The sequence below is a fragment of the Thunnus albacares genome, chromosome 14 (genome assembly GCF_914725855.1).
Source record: "Thunnus albacares chromosome 14, fThuAlb1.1, whole genome shotgun sequence".
In the NCBI taxonomy this organism is placed as follows: Eukaryota; Metazoa; Chordata; class Actinopteri; order Scombriformes; family Scombridae; genus Thunnus; species Thunnus albacares.
In genome coordinates, this window is record NC_058119.1 from 8,844,433 (window position 1) to 8,864,733 (window position 20,301).

A 20,301-nucleotide genomic window follows, 5' to 3' on the forward strand; every position below is an offset into this window, starting at 1 on the left:
GCCAGAAAGAAAGAGGCAATCCACATACAGACCTTTCTTCATATTATAAGAAGGAAACCTTTACTAGCTGTAAATATCTCATGTTTCCACTATGCAAATTCCTAATTGACCTCAACAGTTAAACTGACCACAAAAAACTTTGAGCAAGACTTTTTTTCAAAAAGCTCCATTAATCCATCACATGGACATCACAGCATCACTTAAGAGTGTTTATTGTCTGGACTGGTGTCAACAAACGGCACAAATCCTCTCTACATCAACATCCTGCAAAGCCATTAGTCCAAGATGTGCTGGTGTGAAAGAGTACACGTGGCTACTATGATGCTATTTCTGGAGCACTTTGGTGATAGCAGCATCTCAAATAACTTGGTGACAGGAACACCCTTAAGTTTAAGAGACTACAAAGACACAAAAGCTTGTCTGCTCATGGCAACATTTCAAAGTATGAAAAAAGCACTACATTAAGATATGGCAGCTAGCCGATACAAAGTGAGTGTCATTGGGTTGTCTCTACACGTTTTATGTTCTAATTTGATCCAGTGGACAGATTGAAGCATCGGGAGAAGTTCCATTGTAACTACTTTGCAGTTATTTGTTAGGCTAGACTGCAAAAAAACTTACGGTTATCAAGCTGTCACATAAATATGGACATAGCTCCTCATAAACTACAAAAGATCATGCGTGGCATCAAGAAAGAAAAGCCGATGAATTCTCTGAATTGAACGATATGCTGCCTAAACAAAAACACACTTTTGTGATTCTTTTGCCCTGCTCAGCATTCTAGTTGATGTTTTGCCAGTTCCCTGCCCTCGGATCACTGCACAGCAATTGTCAGAGGCACAAAGCAGGGGGAAGTGGAGGATGGAGAACGAGTGATGTAACAGAGGGATGAATGAAAAGAGACTGTCTATGTTTGGTATGTGCTGGGGGTTACCACGCTAGGGAAAAAAAAAAAAAAAAAAAAAAAAAAAAAAAAAGAGGACCTCAAGTCATGCTTTTAGTTCTTTCAGTGCACTATTGCTCGTAGTCTGTGCTCGAGATATGAATGCAGTCACATTCCTTTAATAAAGCATGCTTGAACATAATGCTCTGTATGAAATTCTTATGGAAGCTATGTATGGCACCGGCTTATATGGGGGAGACTGACAAAAAGCCCTTTCTCCTCAGTCAAGGCCCTTGCTGAGGAACGCCATAGCACTTTGTTCTTTCATAACACTATTATTTGTTCATGTCTAGTTGCATAATTTAGCCAAAATAAAGGGTGCGCTCGTCTAAAAGCTACTTCCTCTGAATATTTCATTCTCCTACAAGAAAAACAGGAGAAAATCTATTCACAGGGAAGGCTAGCCTATGGAGCTGGTGAGATTTGCTCAGGCTGTAATACATGTAAGTTTCCTCTCTTTATTTTTTATATTTTATTCATAGCTTTTCAATCAAATTGCAAAGAGAAAATGCACAAAACAAAGCCCTAAATCCATTTCCACACCGCCCACGTAAATTTAGCCATTTTACATTTTCCCAAGATGGGAAAAGCAAATCAGTGTGGCCAAGAGGGAAGAAAAAAGGTATTTGAAAGCAGCTAGATTAATTCTTTGAAACCAATCTACATTATAAGCATTGAAGATTTAATCTGGAAGGATCGATTTTAACAAGTTCACACTGTAGCATGTGCCATAAGAGCTTAGTCTGCACTTAGGCTTGCATGCAAAAGCCATTTTAGCCCCCAAATATCTGGTTATGTGTGCCAGATGGCCATATGCTGGTTGAGCTTTAATTCTCTAAATGAAATCTTCTCAAGGCCACAGTGAATGAGGGGGAAGAGGCTGTGACCAGGGTGCACAAAGAGAACAAGAGGAAGCTATTAATTTGGCAACGTCTGATTTATGTGGCTGCTTAGTTCATATCAAACCTCAAACTAGCAGCCACAACGGAAAAGAGGAACTCAAAGGTTAAAAGCAGCAAAATAAGACTGAAACCAAACACATTAGTGAAAAAATAGCTTTCATAAGATGGTTTGTGATGTGCCAAAGAGGTTTATAAAGCCACAGTCATGAGTTTGAAGAGAGGCTGTGTTGTATGCCTATTTTGACCTTTTAATGTCAACATATTGCTGAATGTCAGAGGTCAGCAGAGAGACAGAAATCACAAATATATCATTTAATCTTCTTCAGTTGTAACAATGAGCATTACACATCAGACATTAATTCTCATAATGCAAAACAACAGATGGTGTGCACTCCTTAATAAAGCACAATACAAAATATTTTGTGTTACGATGGCAGCCTGAGCCTGACCAGAAGTCATGTGATTAAACTAAATGTTATGTAGATATAGGATTAATGCTTTTGAGCATCAGACACTAAACCTCTGTAGGCTTGAAAGGTGGCTGTAAAAAGTTTTCTCCTGCATGAAAGAGAAAGGCTGCAGTCATATTGAATTCATATCAGTAACAATTGATTACTTGATTGACTAGTTTTTATGGAATTAAAAAGCCAAAACAAGTCAAAAACATGTCGAACTAGTCCTACGGCATAATCCACTAGGTGGGAGGGTATTTATCATTCAAAGTTCTTACATGCCTCCGCTCTCCATCTGTATGCTTACTGTGTTCCAAACAATCATATTTTTTGTAAAACCTCATACAATAATTCTGCATGTCTTTGGATTGTAGGAGGAAACCTGAGCACCTGGAGGAAACCCACACATACACACAGGGAACAAGATAACTCCACGCACAAATTCAAACACATGACGGGCACTTTTCCATTATTATTATTATTTTTTTTTTTTTTTTTTACAGTTTATTTACAAATTGAACAATAGTTTAATTGAATAATCCAAATATGAAACAGTAATGAAAATAGGCAGTTAGTTGCTATCCTACAGCCTGTCATGAGCCCTGTGAGTTAAGTGCAGTAAACTGTAAAAAAAATGTTGGACAAAAGGTTAAATCATTTTTTTCATGACTTTGAAGAAATGCATACATTTCCTGAATGTGGTATTCTGTCTGCCTCTGTTAATTAAAGATGCAGCCATATACTGGCTATTTTTTTGAATATCTCTCATGCAAAATTGTGTTTAGTCACTGCTGGGATGGATTTTTAGCTTTCTTGGTCCAGCTGGTGCAGAGGCATGAGTAGCAACAGAGCGATTCATTGCAACAGCGAGGCAGGACAGGTGTCATCATTCAGGTATGAAAGCACCCTGAGGGACATGTTATGAAAAGAAAAAAATGATTGGATGATTGGGGAGCAGATAAACCGGTTATTTCCGAGAATGGGAAAGAAGAGAGGCGTGATAGCTGCACTCGTATCATCATATCATAATACTCTGTAATATGGTCTTTGTGAACTCCGTGGTCATGAGGTTCCCCAGAGCTGTGTAGACTCTGACTGTTGTCGGGATTACCAGCACATTTTATGTAATACTACACGGGGCTGGTGCATTAGTGCTCAGGGCCAGGTTTTATTTCCGTTTGGTGATTCGAGCCTGTGCTTTCCCACAAACGCCTGTTTGAAAAAAAAAGATTTATATCTGTGTGTGAATCAGAGGTTTGACTACCAGTAAACTCTTGTGTGGGTGGCTTGGTAGAGTCCTTCAAAGACTTCTCTTTGATAATGAAGGGTATGCTAGCAAGCTGTATATATTTTTTATTGAGAGAATTGGGGCAGAACGAAAAAAATCTTTCGTTTAAATTCAGGCACAAAAAAAAAACGCTAGGCTTGCTGTTCAGTGACAAGAGGCAACACAAGGATGGGGTGAACCTGTCCCCTTATTTTATCATCAAGGCCAATGCTTCGCAGCTCTACTGACACCATGTCAAATTAATTAAGTAGTCTCATATTTAAGAGAAACACAAGAACACAAACCTGTGACACGATTTGTGAGAGTCAGCTAACACAGCACACTGTATTCAAAATCCAACAAATGCTTCCAGATGCACATGTTCCAGCTGAGGTCCTTCACACTCTTTTTTTGCTTCCTTCTCAACTCTGCAGTCTCTTTAATACCGATGAAATAACCCCCCCCCCCCCCCCCCCACGCTGCATTCACACCTCAATGATCTGACAATCATTTCCAGGATCTCAGCACATGGCTGTCATCCTTTGTGCCATTTTGCAGTGCTAAACAGCCCTTTTGTTCAACTCTGACCACAAAGTGATGAGTTCAGCAGACCCATGTTTGTAGTAGCCACGCAAGACGAGACCAGACCAGACATAGCATGTTTACACTCAAAATCAGAACCAAAGTAAGACACCTTGACCAGATCAGCTGCAGTACATCATAACATGACGGATGATATCTTCCTAGCACGCAGAAAATGATGAGATTACCCGAACCTAACCTACTAACCTGCAGTACATCATTAATAAGGATGGGTCTTCAAGTTCATTCCTGCTGCATCTACTGACTACATTATGAGTCTAGTAAGCAGTTCTGTAGATACAGGTAATTCCTGTGAGACTCACAACCTCTGACAAGGTTATGACTGAGCTTTAAAATCCTATTAAGTTGGATGATCTGCCTGACAGGAACGTTCCTTTGCCTGGGGTTGACTGGTAGGATCAAAAGCTAAAGAGAAAAGCCTTGTTTAAAACAATCTCTTTGTGTAGCCTGTTGACCAACAAAACCCAAACACCTTGACAGAAGAAAGCAAATATTGACAATTAATTTATAGGGTTATGAAGGCTAGATACACTGTTATGGTGATGGCAGTTTCCTGCCAATTGAAAAATTGAAATACAATGACTTTGTTGCCAGAGATGGAATATTAATAATGGCACAGAGTCATACTTTTGCTCAATCCTGAGGAGAATAACTGTGATTTCCATTGAATTCATTATTGTGCAGCCCTACCGACTAAGACATATTTGGAATTGCAAAACAGCATGAATAAATAAAAGTATACAGAGTATGTCTGAATCCAGTATTTATAGCTTGTAGAGCTTATGTAAGCCTTTTTCAAAAAAATTTAAAAAAAAATCACTAAAGATGATTCATCTTGAAAAAAAAAAAGTCTTGATGAATGGCGTGGATTGTGTAAAGATGAAAATGCAAGGAAAAGGATGGTGAGGAAAGACTGCCAGACCTCTGCATTGACGCTTGGGAGCTTTTACACATCTGAACATCTGTAGCTCCTGGCAAGCCAAAACAGACCCAGTCCTGTTTCAATGAAATAAATCTCTAACTCCTTACTCTGTGTAATGCACTTTTACAATCTACCAACTTTGGCACATGAGACAAAACTAGGCCGGCTCTAATATGAATAGAACTGAGGAGATACAATTTGCAAGGTTTCTAGAATCTAATAGAAAAAGATAAAAAAAAAGCATTTTTATTGTAAAAATTTTAAGGGCTCATTTACCTTGTGAGGAGATAAATGAGCAGCCTCAGAGCAGCCATGTTTCTACTGATGCTTCACAGTTCATAGTTTTATTCACACACAAAAAAGAACTGCACATAAAATGAGGTGGCAATTAATCACGGTAAGAAAATGTTGCTTTAGGAAGCAATACAGAGCAAGGTTGTTTGCTATCAGTGCTAATGATGCTAGCTAGACTGCGCCTGACAAAGAGGCCTTCCTCAACTATACTCTGACTCAAAAATATTTTCTGCAATGTAGACAAGACTTCCAGACGGAAAACATAAGGGGCCACTTTGAACTGTATTGTGCAATCAATAAATATCCAATAGTCAGCATCAGCAACTATGATTCAGCTTTATTTCCTAAATAATAAAAAAAAAATGCTCACCCTACCAGAGGGAGGGATACTTTAAAAAACAAGTGATGCACTGCAACGAGTATCTATCAGTGCTGATAAAATAACTGCTGCATGTGATTATTCTGTTTTTATATGTGTCCAGTCCTGTTTAATATGTCCAGATGACTAATGTGCTGAACCTTTCTAAGCTGTGGCTTGTGCGGTGTTTCTGTATGTAACACTTTTGAAGCTGTAAAATTAACTCCAGTCTTTTTTGTAGAGGTTATAGGCTAGCTGGCTGGATAAACATTAAGCTTAGTCACAGACTAAATGTGTTTTTCCAATGAACATATCCATTGAATTTCATAACAGTGTAGGACTGGATGTAATTCCTGTCCCTGAGACCATCCCTTGCAGTTTTTTTTTTTGCACAGAAGACAGGAAGAATTGCACAATAGTAGTGTGGGCACATAAACAGAAAGAGGACTACAGACTGTTCAGACTCCTTAATCTGTGATTAGACAAGTGGGCAGGGCATCAAGCTCAATGCTATTTGAGAGCTGAAACTCTAAGGACTGTTATGTGCTCAACTAGACAGCAGAGGCAAAAATGTTTATTTTTTATTATTCAGCCAAGATGAGAGCAACGTTTCCATTTCCGTTTATCAGCACATAAACGAGTTAAGAGGGGCGGCCTATGTGTAAGCCTGGGATATAATTCTGCTTTATTGTCTTATTATTGCTACGTCGAGGAAAAAATGTCAAATGGATTTCGTCCCAAACGATTCTCATGTCCAGGTCAATTGTACAAACTTGAAGTTGACTAACATGGGCAGAGAACATGCTTAATTAAGGGCTTGTGTCACAAAACATTTGATTCAGTGGAGTGATGATAAATGAATGTCACTTTTTACCATCTAATTTTGAACAACTTTGTAAATATCAAAAGAATTATTACGATATTATTTTTTTCCATTCCACATTCCCCTATGTGTTTGTTTACCATAGTAGACTGCTAGACTGCAGCAGAGGATCTCTGAGTGCCACTATGACAATGCTTCATGTTTTTAAATGGTCTGTCATGTGCTCTCATTCATCCACGCCACAGTGTTTTTGTCTGAAATGGTCTCTGTGTTGCTGCTGGCACATGCAGCTCAGGAAATGCCTGAATGGGAGAGGTGGGAAATAAGTAGAGCAAGAACAAGAGAGAAAATACGAGTTGAGAGACATTGTCCCCTATGTGCTTATTTTGACAGGATCCTCCCTGTGTCAGAGGACAGTTTCCTCGCCTCACTTGTTGGCTCGTGAAGTTTGATCTCCTCTCTAGCAGAGACCCCAGTATCCACCCACACAAAAATCTGGCCTTTCTCTCATGCTGAGGTCCAGGCAGGGGGAAACAAAGCTTTCTTCCCATTATGAGGAATTCAACATGATCATTCAGTGCATGCCCGTTCCCCTGTGAAGCTCTGGGACAGTTCAGCAAAACTTTTCAACTGAGTGGGCAATCTACAGCTCCACAAATCCTGCCCCGCCTCCCAGAGAGCAGGTTGTTAGTCAACAACAGATCGCAAAAGGGGGCGGAGGGCAGAGCGAAGCAGCCTGGCTTCAACTGCACCAGCAGCTCTCTAGTTGCAAGGAATGTGAAACGTTTCCCAAGGAAATTCCTCCTCCTCCAGGAAGGCAAGGAAGGAAACCGAGAGAATTTTGACACATTTCAAGGCAGTGGGAGTAAGCATGAAAAAGAGGAGAGTGAAGGTGCTGATTGGTCTACTGTTAGGAAAGTGTGTGAACAGCATGGTGGAGCATGTAGTAGAGTTACATTTGATTTTACTACAGAATACCACAAAACAAAAGCAAACTACAGCAGTTATTAACTCATATTGCCAAGATTTGCTCTTTAAAATGACTAAGTGCTACTCCTCGTTATTGCCAGGGGAAAAGAAAATCACATTAAAGTCTTTGTTATCTCTTTCAGTGAAATTATCTACACTGGGGCGTTTTCAGTTATCTGCAATATGGGTATCTTCCCATGTTCTAGTTTATACAATGTCACTTATCTTAAGGGATGACTCTTCAATGTAGGAGAAGTTCCGTTTATCAGCAACATTTAAAATATAATTTTTGAATCAGCATGTCAAAATAAAGAACAAATGTTATAATTATTTTACATCCCTAAAGCCATTTACAATAACAATAGGCTACTCTGCATTAAAAAAGTGTGATCATGTGAGACCAGAGAGAATTTCACAATGCCCCCCCCCCCCACAACAACACATTAATAGAGCATCAAACAGCAACCCATTTTGGTACAACTGCCATTTCTGAGCCTGTTCATACTGTATCACTCGTCAATACTGTTGGTGTAGCTGAACCAAAGTACATGACATGGAGTGCTGTGTCACAACCCTGAAGGCACTGGAGATGGCTGGTGGGGCCTTGTTTATGATTCCAAAAGGAAGCAGAGGATTAGCCAGACAGTGTCTGTGTGCAGCATCAGATTACTAGCTTCTTTTCCTGTTATGAAATCAGATTACTGCAGCTCCCCTGCGATGAGAAACAATATCCAAGCCTTGAGATGGCGGGCTTGTCTACGGGGTGAAAGGGTAAAGTAAGCTCATATTATTAGACAGACAGGCCTTCTTTATTTATATCCCGATTAATGGTTTCATCTCAGGTTTAAAAATGAACATAAAGAGAATGGAGCATTAAATCGGAGAGATTAAGGCCAGGGATGATACTGGAGATTGCACGCTAACAATTCAAACTTCAGGATAAAATAAATGGCTATATGCAATCCCAGCATATGGGACATGCAAATACTAAAGGCTGATGGCTTCATCTCCGCTGACCTAGAAGAAAGAAGGAACAATAATGTCCCTTCAGTGCAGTGTTTTTGTTTGTCTTGTTTGCTGTCATATACAGCAGCGCGCATCAATTTGATACAACATACAGAATCGAGGCGGAAGAAGAACATCTGACCCGAGCCTGCAAAATAGACTCATCTACTATTTAGATAAGGCTCTGCTACGCAAAGAGAATAAGGTCATCTTGGGACTCACATGAATCAAACAGCCAGAAAGAAGGATGCTCTGCTCGTCCGAGATAAACGTCAGAGGAAAAGAGGAAAGATCTTGTTTTGTAGCTTGTGGGCACACCTTTAAGATATCATCACCTCTCTGAACCCAGATAGTGAAACTTAAACAAAGTCAAATATATCCAGATCTTAAAAACATTTTCATTCAGTGACCAAAATAAGTCAGCCTTTATAGTGAAAGCTTGTAAGCTGGTGACAGATATCTATCATAACAACTTCCCTTCAATTCTGGAAACCATGAAGACCGAGGAATCTGGATGGCGAACGTGACCAAACTGCTTGCTTGCTCCCATCGTATCAGTGAGGAGGTTAAAGGTCACAACTTATGACCCCAGGTTGTAAAAGATAGCCCTCTCGTACTGCTACACATTCTTTATTGTTAATAGATAAACACAGCACCATCCTGACCTCTGCATTAATGTCATTCCTGCAAATACCACATCATTCCTTCAACAAATGCCTGCCTTGCCATAGATGTGGGCAGGCCGTTTGGATTCCTTAGCAGGCTGCAAAACCACAACTAATACAGCGATCTCTCTTTAGAATTGTGCTGCAAAATGATTTATTCTCACTATTTCTGGTCTGTTGACAAAAGAGACTGGTTTAGCTGAGTTTTTATTTGTTATGTAATCATGTGTACATCTTTCAAGCATCTTTTAGAATACAGCCACTGTTCCTGAAGGTACGCGCGCCAAAGCTAAAATATTCCAAAAGTCCAGCTACACTTGTATATCGCAGTATTTTGTTTCAAAGTCAAAACAAGGCGTTAGAAGTCAAAATCATAATTTAGATCATCACCATGGCTTGGATAGAGAGGATTAATAAAACTTACTGGTATTGAATTTGTTTTATGTCCTCTAATATGAAGGGTGCCTTGGGTTCTGAATAAAGCTCAGATGTATTGTACCACACACACTAAAACACACGTGCAGTGGTTTTGAACCCCATCAATGAGCACCTGCTTGCAATTTATAGTTTACACGCATCCAACAAACAATGCATACCAGCCTTGTCCTGCAAAAAAACAATCCTTGAATTAATCCTGTAAGCAGTATTGAAGTGAATTTCAGGAGTCCTCTTGTGCACTTTATCCCTTAGCTATCTTTGGTTACTCAGCAACATTACTAAAGCTCTGGTCAGCTATTTGTTGAGGGCTAAATGGGGAAAAGGAAGAATAGATAGATTCTCACTGCCCTCTCCACCAGTTTTGTGTTACTTTAGGAGGACAGTTAACATAAGAAAAGAAAAAAAAAAACAGCTTATAAGAAATAAGCTGCAACCACATAATACCACATGGTATTAGAAACATTGGAGGGTGGCAGACTGGCAGGCATGACGGTGCTGGAATAAAAACAACGCTTTTCCAACAGTTCCAAGTGGCCTGCTGAGGATGGAACTGCCATAACACAAGTCAGGCAGGTAGAAACCAGTCAAATACTGTATCACACATGCACAAGCTTTCAGTTGTACTTAGGTACAACAAGCAACCAATACAAGGAAGGCAAGAGTAAAAGATTCATCATACAAATCAAGCTATGACAAACATTTCTATGAATCTAGCTTGATCCTGTGTAACAGTCAAGTAGTAAACAAGAGAAAGACCAAAAAATAAAAGCTAGAATTCAATTTTTAAGAAGTCCTTTAGTGGCACAGTGCCATAGGTGTGTCAACAGCAAAGCTGTCAGGAACCGCAGTCCCATGCTGAGAGGACCTACAAGAGCTGACAACATGTTTTCCATTGTGAATAAAATATTTTCCCCTAAGCATGGCTTTCAGTAGGGCTACAAGGCTTTGGAGGATCAATTTTTAAAATACAAAGTCATGTATTTATTAATGAACAACAGCTGTGTGTGATGCTTTAGAGTGCCACAATAAAAAACAGTCAATTGCTAACAGTCCCATGCCCTCATTTGAAACTGTGCCACTTAGCTGGACACCCACATATGCTAAAGGCTAGTGGAGGAGCAAACAGCTGCAGACAAAATGGCCCAGCCCCTGAAAGAATGCCAAGGCAGAATCCCCAAAACAGGCCTTGGGTTGGGCCCCATGCAAGACCTTTCACACCAGTCGAGTATAAGTGATCTAAAAACATAGAAGGCACACTGCAAAAAAAACCACACTGCAAAAAGCCGGGAGCACTCTAAATCCAAACAGTCACAACAATAACATGTTTTAAAGCTAAATAAACAATTGTGTCATACATCAGATAACTCCTACTCCATTACATATGAGATAGACAAAGTATCCCAGACATCAACAAAGACTTGTGTCTAGCAGCTTCTGCTGTTATGCTGAACAATGACTGGCAAACCTTTACTCTATGCCTCAGCCCATTAATAATCCATTATCATCCTCACCCTTATTCATCTTTAATACAGCACCTTATATGTCATCCTGTATAGAGAGATCAGCTAGTGCAGAGGCAGAGATGTGGGAAATCAATGTGCCATGTATAGCACACTATATAAATGCACCAACATGTTCCCTGCTTTTTTTGCTGGCCAGTAGCCTTAAAAACTTAATGGCTACAGCTATCAGAAGCATGCACACTAATGTCTTATACCAGAAAACAACAGTTGTAGGTTCTGGTACAGTATATCTTCTACTTGTAGCTAAAAACAGAGCTCTAAAACTATATGCATTTCATCACAGACAAACACTGATGATCCTATAGCGTTTATAGTAGAAGATATAAGCTAAAGATCACAAAATCTAACTGTCTTTGTAAGAGCTAAAATAAAAAATAATGGAATAACATTTACAGAAATAGGACTACAATAAAAACAAAAGCAGTGAGGTGTTGAATTAGAAAGCAATGCTGTTGCTTTAATCGTACTAATCATTATCATTTTACTTGGTTTTGAATCGGCTGAGCTGCCACAGACGAAACAGAATAATGTTCATATAAATATATGAAACCATCACTGTATATTATCCATGTTGTTCACACTTGTATACTCATGCAGGCAATAAAGAGACAGCAGGCAAACACACGCACACACACACATCGACTGTGGAGGAAACCCTCCCCTTGCAAGCCCACTTTTCTCCCAATGAGTAGAACAGATCTAGGTCAAAGCTGATTAATGTGCCCACAGCTCCCGAGAGGTTTCTGGTCAGGTGGCAGCAATGCCTTGCTCACTGGCGATGCATACTAATGCAGAGTACAAGCGAACATTCCTGCTGTAACTCGACATTCAATTGTGTCACCGGAATAACACCTAGACAATGCGAATGACTGCGAGGCCATTAGCATACACAAAGTGACAATCAAAACACTTTGCTCTCTCCTTGTGCCAGCTGCTGTGTCAACACTATGACTGCTTGTTACTGGTGTGGTTTCATTGCTGTATTTGATCACTTAGCCGAAGCTGAGGCATACAAGGGCACCTGTACATAAACATAGAACAGCCCACACAACATGAACCACGACAATAATGTGGATTTCAAACCACCAGCCAGTTGCTGAGCTGCCCATTTGCTCCAGATAGTTCATGACACAGTGCTGCAAAATGATGAAAAGGATGTCTGCTGCCTATGAGACGAACGGCATCCATGTCACTGTATTTATAGATAGATATGTTGCTATTGGGTGGCATGCATTCCGTAAATCAGTTCTAGCATAGGCCTACATGGACATAATAGGACATTATTAATGTCTGCAAAGCCTTACAGCGTAGCAACAAAGCAAAAGATGAGCAGTAGCAACCCCTCCAACTGACAAACTAGTTAGCAGAACTTTTGCTTGCTAGTTATCATAACGGTCGGAATAAAAAAGAAATACAAGCAACCAACTATTACGAAATAATAACAAATCTTAAGACTAAGTCTAATCTATTAATGCATACCAGACGTCTTATTCTTGACTTAGAAAATAGGTAGTAACGTTAGTTAAACCCAGTGGACAGAGTAAAATGCTGTGGTATTTGCTAGCTTTAGCATTAGCCACCTTGCTAGTTAGCTCGCTAGTTAGCCAGTCCGACACTGTTTTGGAGATGTATGGCAGCTCGTCTCTCCTGCCTCACAGTCACCGAGGGCGTTGTTTGTCCAACGTCATATTTATTAAACGATATGGTGATTTGTAAACGTTGTGGTTTGTGGTATTCACGCTAACACAACACTGTTAACGTTACCTCGGAACGCAGCTCGGGGATGATCGGTCTATCTCCCAGGTCGCGAAGAGGTTCATGGGTACAGGCATGCTGCCGGAGCCCGAGCCCAGGACCACAGCCCCGGCTAACGCTCCGGTTGGGAGGGTTGTCGGTGCTGGTCCACCACCGCCACCGCTGCTCGGGTTCAGGAAAGCGGCCCGGACGCCTCCTCTCTCTACAGCCGCCGCCATCATCACCTCCACTGCCTGCTGGGGAGCAGCTCTAGCTAAGTGTCGGACGGACGCGGGAGCCGCTGAACTCTGTGCTGCCTGCTCCTGCTGCTCCTCCAGACTCCCAGCTTCTCCACACCGACTGGAGATGCTGATAGGCGGGGCGGGGCATGTCACTACTGATAGGGGGCAGCACCTCCCTGTTTTTAAGGTGGGACATCTTTACTATTACCACAGCTTGAAAAACATATTCAATTCATTTCAAATTAATTCAGTTGTATTGTCATTAGACATTGCCAGAGCACGAAGTGGGGGTGGGGTGGGGGGCACATTGGAGCATAGCAATAAAAAAGATGGCACAGAATAAGAATGAGCAAAAATTAGTAACAATATAACAATTTAACACAAGTAATAAACACGATTGTGCAAACTACAATAAAATGGGGTTGCACGTATTTAAGGTGGGGGGATGTGCAATGTCCTGCTAAGAGGAGCAATGTAAAGAATACTCTGAGGTAGAACGACGGTGGTACAAAAGGATCCATAAAAAAGTGTCATGACAGGGAAGAGGGACAGGGAGGTGGGGGCAGGGCAGGGTGTGAGTGATGGTGAGTAAGATTTTATCCAGTGAGCAGGTTTTAATTGTCCAAGTGAGATCCTCAGAGATGTGGATTCTCAGGAATTTAAAACTGGAGAGACGTATAGAGATGGGGGTGAGTCTGCAGCTTTTGGTCTTCCTGAAGCACCATGATGTCTAATGCACCACCTCGCACTGTCCTATTACATGTTTACCAATAAACACTTAGAAAATACATGAGAAAGGAAAATTATATTAGGAATATCTATTGAAGCAATAGTACTAATATAGATGTTAAAACAGGAAGGTAAATTTCATATGGCTATCATCACAAGGCAATATTTATGAAGTCTTGGTTTCGATGGGGCAGTGTTCAACTTCTCTGAAGTCTCTTGGTAGCTCATTTGAAAGCAGTATTTGTAGCTTTGTTATTCTCATCTTTTCCATCATTTCTGTTTGTTGTCATGGTGAACTGTTCAACAAAGCAGAAAGGCCATAAAAAATAAATAAATAAAAATATATAAATAAATAATTTTAGGGGTTCTCACACATAATTGCTATTATCCAGGGTGCACAATGCAGCTCCTAGAGAGAGGATTTTTTAGAATAGAAAATTAAATATAATTTAATATCTGATCTGTTACTGACATTGGGATAAAATGTAAATTTACATTTGCATGAAGTTAAATCTAGTATCTCATTGCAGGTATGTGATTGCTATTTGACATTTTCTAGTATTATATCACAATAGTTGTTTGTTCAGTTAAATACCACACTTTTCCAACAACAAAAATGTTCCCACAGGAAGAAAAGGGCTTGAACATTATGTTTCATTATGTGGCAGAAAAAATTTTTGTGACCATAGGTGTTATATATTTGACTTTCCTTTTGATTTTTTTTTAAATTCATGTGGCTATACATGCTCACCAATAGCCAGTGAAAGCTGCTGTGGGCAGTAAAGCCTACATGTACTGTACTGCTGTATAGATGCTCAGTACCAGTGAGCATTTAGAAACCGCTGTGTTGTTTCAAAATCAGAAAGAGGAAACTCAAAGTCATTATTTCTCTTATATATATAAAATACCAGTGCACAAAAAACACCTGGATTCTGTGTATGTGTTTATAGTACTACTGCTGACCATTAATTGCAAATCATACATACATCTCTTATTCTGAAAACACTTAAGCAATGAACTTTCAAGTAGGCAGGAAAGTGCTTTGGTATTAACTGACATTATTTATGATTTGTCATCAGTGTGTGACCACTTAATGGAACCTGGTACTTCATGCTCGATTCAGTCATTGTTCTCATAATGCAGGTGTTGTGAAACTCTTTGACTGTAACTGTGACTAAAGCTACAGTAAAGCTGACTTGACTTGACATGCTCATGAGGGTTGGGTAACGTGCGTCAGCCTATTCAAACAGGCCGACCGGGTATTTAAAAAAAACCCACACCTCGTGATTTTGTCAAATGTCAATGTGTTTGGCACAATCTGTGATGTGATCTAGTAGCTATACATAATTTCTGGTAAGATATTCTCCTCTGAGAAGTCATCATTGCTGGCAGGTTGACCTTTTCTTTATAGACTGTTTGTTTAGACTTTCAGTAGAGCAGTATTACACATGAACCGTATAAACACACAAAGGTGAAGTATGTGATAAAATGCCTTTTTTATTTTAACAAGCTCAGTCTTTATCTGTTACAATGTCATGTGGTACTGTAGTCACTGCAAAACTGTGCTGTGAGTGTAGAAACCTAATCTTTAATCATTGCTAGGCAACTCTGCACCCCTGACTGCACTTAATATTCCAGACTGTAACAGTGACAACATCCCCTGGGGTTGCTAATAATGATGATGACAGTCATACAGACGGGGCTGGTCCATAGAGGCAGAAGAGGTTGCTCCTCCTGCATTTTTGAGAGGCAAGAGGGCGATCAAAATTAAAAAAAAGAGTAATTGGTTGAAATAAACAATTACCTAATCTCATTATCATTTATAAAATAATTTTTCTCTCTTCTTTGGAAAAAACATTATTGAAATTCTGAATTAAATGCTTCAACAGCAACACCTACAGGACAGGGAAGAGGGGAGAGGGCAGTGTGTGTGAAGTGGTGGTGGGGGAGCAGAGGAGGATGGGCTCCTGCTGTCCTCCTTATGACAGGAGCTATTATGTCTATTTACCGTATTTTCTCTTATAGTGGCTGGGGCCTTCATTTACCTCAACTGCAGAGGGTACCAGGCCTTTATTGGAAGCAGGCTTATATTAGAGAGAGACCTTTATTCCTAATTCCCTCTGTTTGATAAGTATATTTGCTCATATTTTAGTATGAAGCCTCTCTGCTTCCATTTGCTGTTAAATTTTTGTTACTGCATTATGCTGTAAATAAAATTAGAAGCCTTCGTTTCCCGACTTTTATTATGAAACATTACACAAATATTTCAATCTAACTTGTGTGAAGTATGACCGGCCAAGTACAGGAGGGGAAATATGGCCAGTGTCAGTTAAAAACTAAACAAATCTGAGGTAACGTTATGCTGGATATAAACATTAATAGCCAGTTTACAGCACAGTCAAATATCAAATATCAATCAGCTGTCTCTCTAGCTCCATGCTAACTTTCTTCCTCCCACGTCCAGCTAGCCGTGCTCTCCTCTTGTCAGCTAATAGCAGCCCACACTTCTGTTTTTTCCAGTATCTCTTCGGGTCAGTGTCAAAATGTCTTGCAGCTTTCGCTCCTTAATTTTCCTCCGCATATTGCAAAACTCTCTCCTTGAATTTGACGTCAAACATCCGTCCGGTGGGTGCCATGTTCGCTCTCTACAGTGTTGTGGCATCGGTGTTATGGAAAATCTAGTCACTGACACTTGCAGGTCCTATATGGTACTTCAATTATAGCTACCGCCATCTTGTGGTACTTGTCGATAGTACAAACCACAGTCACATTATAACAGGCACCAAGGGGAGCGGGGCGGACGTTTCTTTTCATTTGATAACGTGAAAAGTAAAGTTAGGCTTTGCTGTCGGTTTCCCAACTCATTTTAAAAAAAGACGAGAGAAAAAGAGGAAGAGGGGGCTAGAGAGTGAATAAAGAGATGGAGCTGGTAAGAAAGCAGTGAATCAGATCAATAAAAAATATCAAATTGTTTCACAGTGGTTACTTTCTAGAGCACAAATAAACACAACCACACACCACCGTACAACCCTGTAGCAGTGCACAGCAACACCTGATTCGGTCTGACTACGACCTTCATCCACCATTTTTTCCCTCCCCGGCCTGTATTTGGGGCCGGATTTTATTTGTTCGTGTCGACCACACACCCGGCGATTAATTGAATACCGGCCACTATTAGAGAAAATACGGTAATGTACTTCATTATTCGTTAGGACGTCCTCCTAACCAATCAACAACCAGAATACAATATTGACACAATGTTGGTCCAATGACAGTTTCCAAATTTCTTGCTCAATTCTCCACCACCGTTTGCCGTGAAGTGATAGATACATTCACACAGTAACATATTAGAAACAAAATTATAACATGCAAATTGAGAACTACTCTTAAACACTTCACTAAGAAATTACATATTATTTAAGCCTCTTCAAAAGAGTCCAGATGTTCTTTTTTTAGATTTACGTTTCGTTTTATTATCGAGCAGTAGCTAGCTACGTGCGTTAGCCAACACAACAGCTAGCTTGTTGTAGGAGCTCTGAAGGACTGTTCATCTCCATGAAAGAAAGAAGAAAACATCAGATAACGTGAGTCAGATACACTTTCTCTCTCTTTCTGTCTCTTTGGTCACTAATTTTTTCTCTGATGATTAAATGTCTCTCTGGCTGTTGTGTGAATTTATCTCCCAGAATGCAGCAAAGAGATAATATAATCTGCTGTAAGTAGTTTGCTTGTTGAAAAGTTACATTGAGAATCTGTTTCATTTACAATTTATCCCGTGTTTAATTGAGTGGTTGTTCAGTCACATGTTGATATTGTGCGATTTGTGAATGAGTGTTCAGGAGGTCTGGCTGCCTGCTTTGGGGAATTTCTTCATTGTTCGTTTTTAAACTGAGCCATATGTTGAGTAATAAGCTGGAATTAAGACTTTTTAATACTAACAGTAACTAGAATAACAACCGTGTTAACAATGTCAGCTTTGTAGGCTGTTTTTGTATGTCGTGCATATAGATAAGAGTGTGTAAGTCATGTATTTAGTACATGCATTAATACCTTTTGATGTGAACCTACACTTTTAAATCTGTTAATGTTTTTGTCCAAAATCCACAGTATGTACCTTGGTTTTGGGGTCACAGTTCAGTCCGATTTCGGTACAGCAGGAAAAAAGAACGGTAGAAAAAAAAAGTAAACATCCAACAATGGTTCATTGGCCGTAACTGTTACTGACACAGTTTAGTGGAAAAGTAAAACAAGCTTTCTGTTTCTTGCAGGGAGTCAGGACACCTGTTGACAGCTGTTTTATGATGATTTATGGTCTAACTGTATATAAGCAGCTACAACAGCAACATGCTGCTCTAACACTGATGCTTCAGTATTGATAATCTAATGTCATGTATAATAATATATATAATAAATGGAAACATGTAAAGCCATGTTAAAAGTCTGTGTAACTGAGAATTGCAACTGCCTTATTTGAGCTGGATTTAGTCTCTTCTTTGTGTGTTTGATATTTGTATTCCTTATCTGTTGTGTGTTATTTCTACTTAAACTGTAACTGGTGTGCTGTCTTGGCCGGGTCTCCTTCGGAAAAGAGATTTCAATCTCAAGGGACTTCCTGGTTAAATAAAGGTTAAAAAAAAAAAATATCAGCCACAGGGACCAAACCTCTACTTTTACTTTCATTCTTTTTAACCACATCTTTATCTCTCAGAACTGGTTCTTACCACGTGCCGTCTGACCACATCAGAAATCAAATGTTTTTATCATTGGTCTAAATCGCTTTATTCAAAAAGTGGAATGAAAAGCCGATTGTCAAAGAGAGGGAAGGGGGACAGGGAGACGTGATATTGCTTCACTACAGAAATAACAGAGCATATTTTAATAATAGTGTTGCACCACTGCCAGTGCTATGGGTCTCTCATTTGTCAATCTGACAGCAACAACACTACAGGGTAACCAGGATAACCAGGCTACCTCGACTAAGCTGGCTAGTATACACCCATGAGCATGCTATAGCTAAGTGTTGCACTGCCAAAACAATCCAGGTGGAACTTCCGCTCTAGAATTATTGTTCCGTGTGTCGCACTAAGTTGATTATTAAACTAGTGCGACACACTATTTTTTTTAAACTACTTGGGTCACGGAGCATATTTTTTGTATGACTTCATGCACCAAACCGTAACATCCGTAGCTTGATGGTTCAGGATGAATACATGTCTCGTTACACCCTTATTCAAGAGGTTATGCTATAAATTATGTTGGTGTATGGTGTATTATCTCATTAAATCTTGTTTCACGTCCCCTTTTTAACTTTTAGCACCTGCCCCTCTAAAGGTCCCTGCACAGTCCTGCATTTGAACATTGAACATAAGAAAGTAGAGATAAGTAGCCAACTCGTGTAAAATAACATGATGCTGCAGGTTTGTTTTCGGAAAGAAAGGGAGCAACATAATCTTTTGTTAATCATCTTTTTTATATGATTGAAAGAGGTAAACATGCACTTTTTTGTACACCTGAACATGAAAACTCCACGATTACAGTTAGTTTTTTCATCATGGACCTCTGGTGTATGTTGGCTGCCCTCTGAATGATTATGAGATGCCTCTGCATGTTGACCACAATGTTTAAAATGATTAGTGAATGAATATTTGGAGGGCATTGCCCCCCAGTGTTTGAAAACAGCACTACAACAAAATGAGACATTCAACACTAAATTTGCACATTGGGATTCATCCAATAGATGGCAGAATGTCTACATTTTTGGTAGGATATTACAAGAGCAATTCTCTCTCTCTCTTTCTCTCTATCTTTTTCTCCCTCTGTCTTGCTTGCTTTACCCTCCTGATTGAACCTCCTTATAAGTGTGAGTGGGTGGGTGCATATATTGTGACACTGTGACACCGTTGATGTTACCACAACACAACATTCTGACACTTTATAAGCCAGCCTTTCGCCTTTATTGAATTCTGTTGAGGAGAATAAAATACACAGGCATTAGTTTGTCACGTCACACCTGTTCAGTGGCAGGCATCCTCCCACAAAAATCAGCGAAATTGCTTACATCCTAATATTGAGTGAAGAAAGGTCTGGAGCCAATGCTGATATTACGGGGAGGTTGCAAGAGCCAGCTGACAGTCTTTGACAGGAGAGTAAGTATTGCAGCGTCACTCTCTGACGTATAGGCAATGAACAGTACCATCATCATCATCTGTCGGGTAACATCATCTTGTTCTTTCACAGCACAGACCTTTCATAATGCCAGAGTGATGAAAAGCTAATATGGTTTCCAAGCAGATCTTTATTTTTAGAAGTGAAATATTGTTTTAGGCTCATAGCATTGTTTGGATACCACCTCCACACCATCGAAGACAGACATTGTTAATGAGCAAGCCTTTTGATTACAAGCTAAAAGCTGCACACTCAGAATCACTGCAC

General features: G+C 39.9%; 1 protein-coding gene across 2 annotated transcripts in view; it reads right to left on the reverse strand.

Moving 5' to 3' along the window:
• The window catches only part of zmp:0000000755 (phosphofurin acidic cluster sorting protein 2), a 48,352-nt gene extending 35,089 nt beyond the window's left edge, over positions 1-13,263 (reverse strand). Inside the window, exon 1 of one of the 2 annotated variants that reach the window (XM_044372363.1) lies at positions 12,929-13,263. In XM_044372363.1, coding sequence (XP_044228298.1) covers positions 12,929-13,140 — 212 coding nt within the window. In that variant the 5' untranslated portion in view covers positions 13,141-13,263. The remainder of the gene's footprint in view (positions 1-12,928) is intronic. The other variant, XM_044372364.1, reaches the window with a different exon arrangement.
• Positions 13,264-20,301: the final 7,038 nt, after the last annotated feature.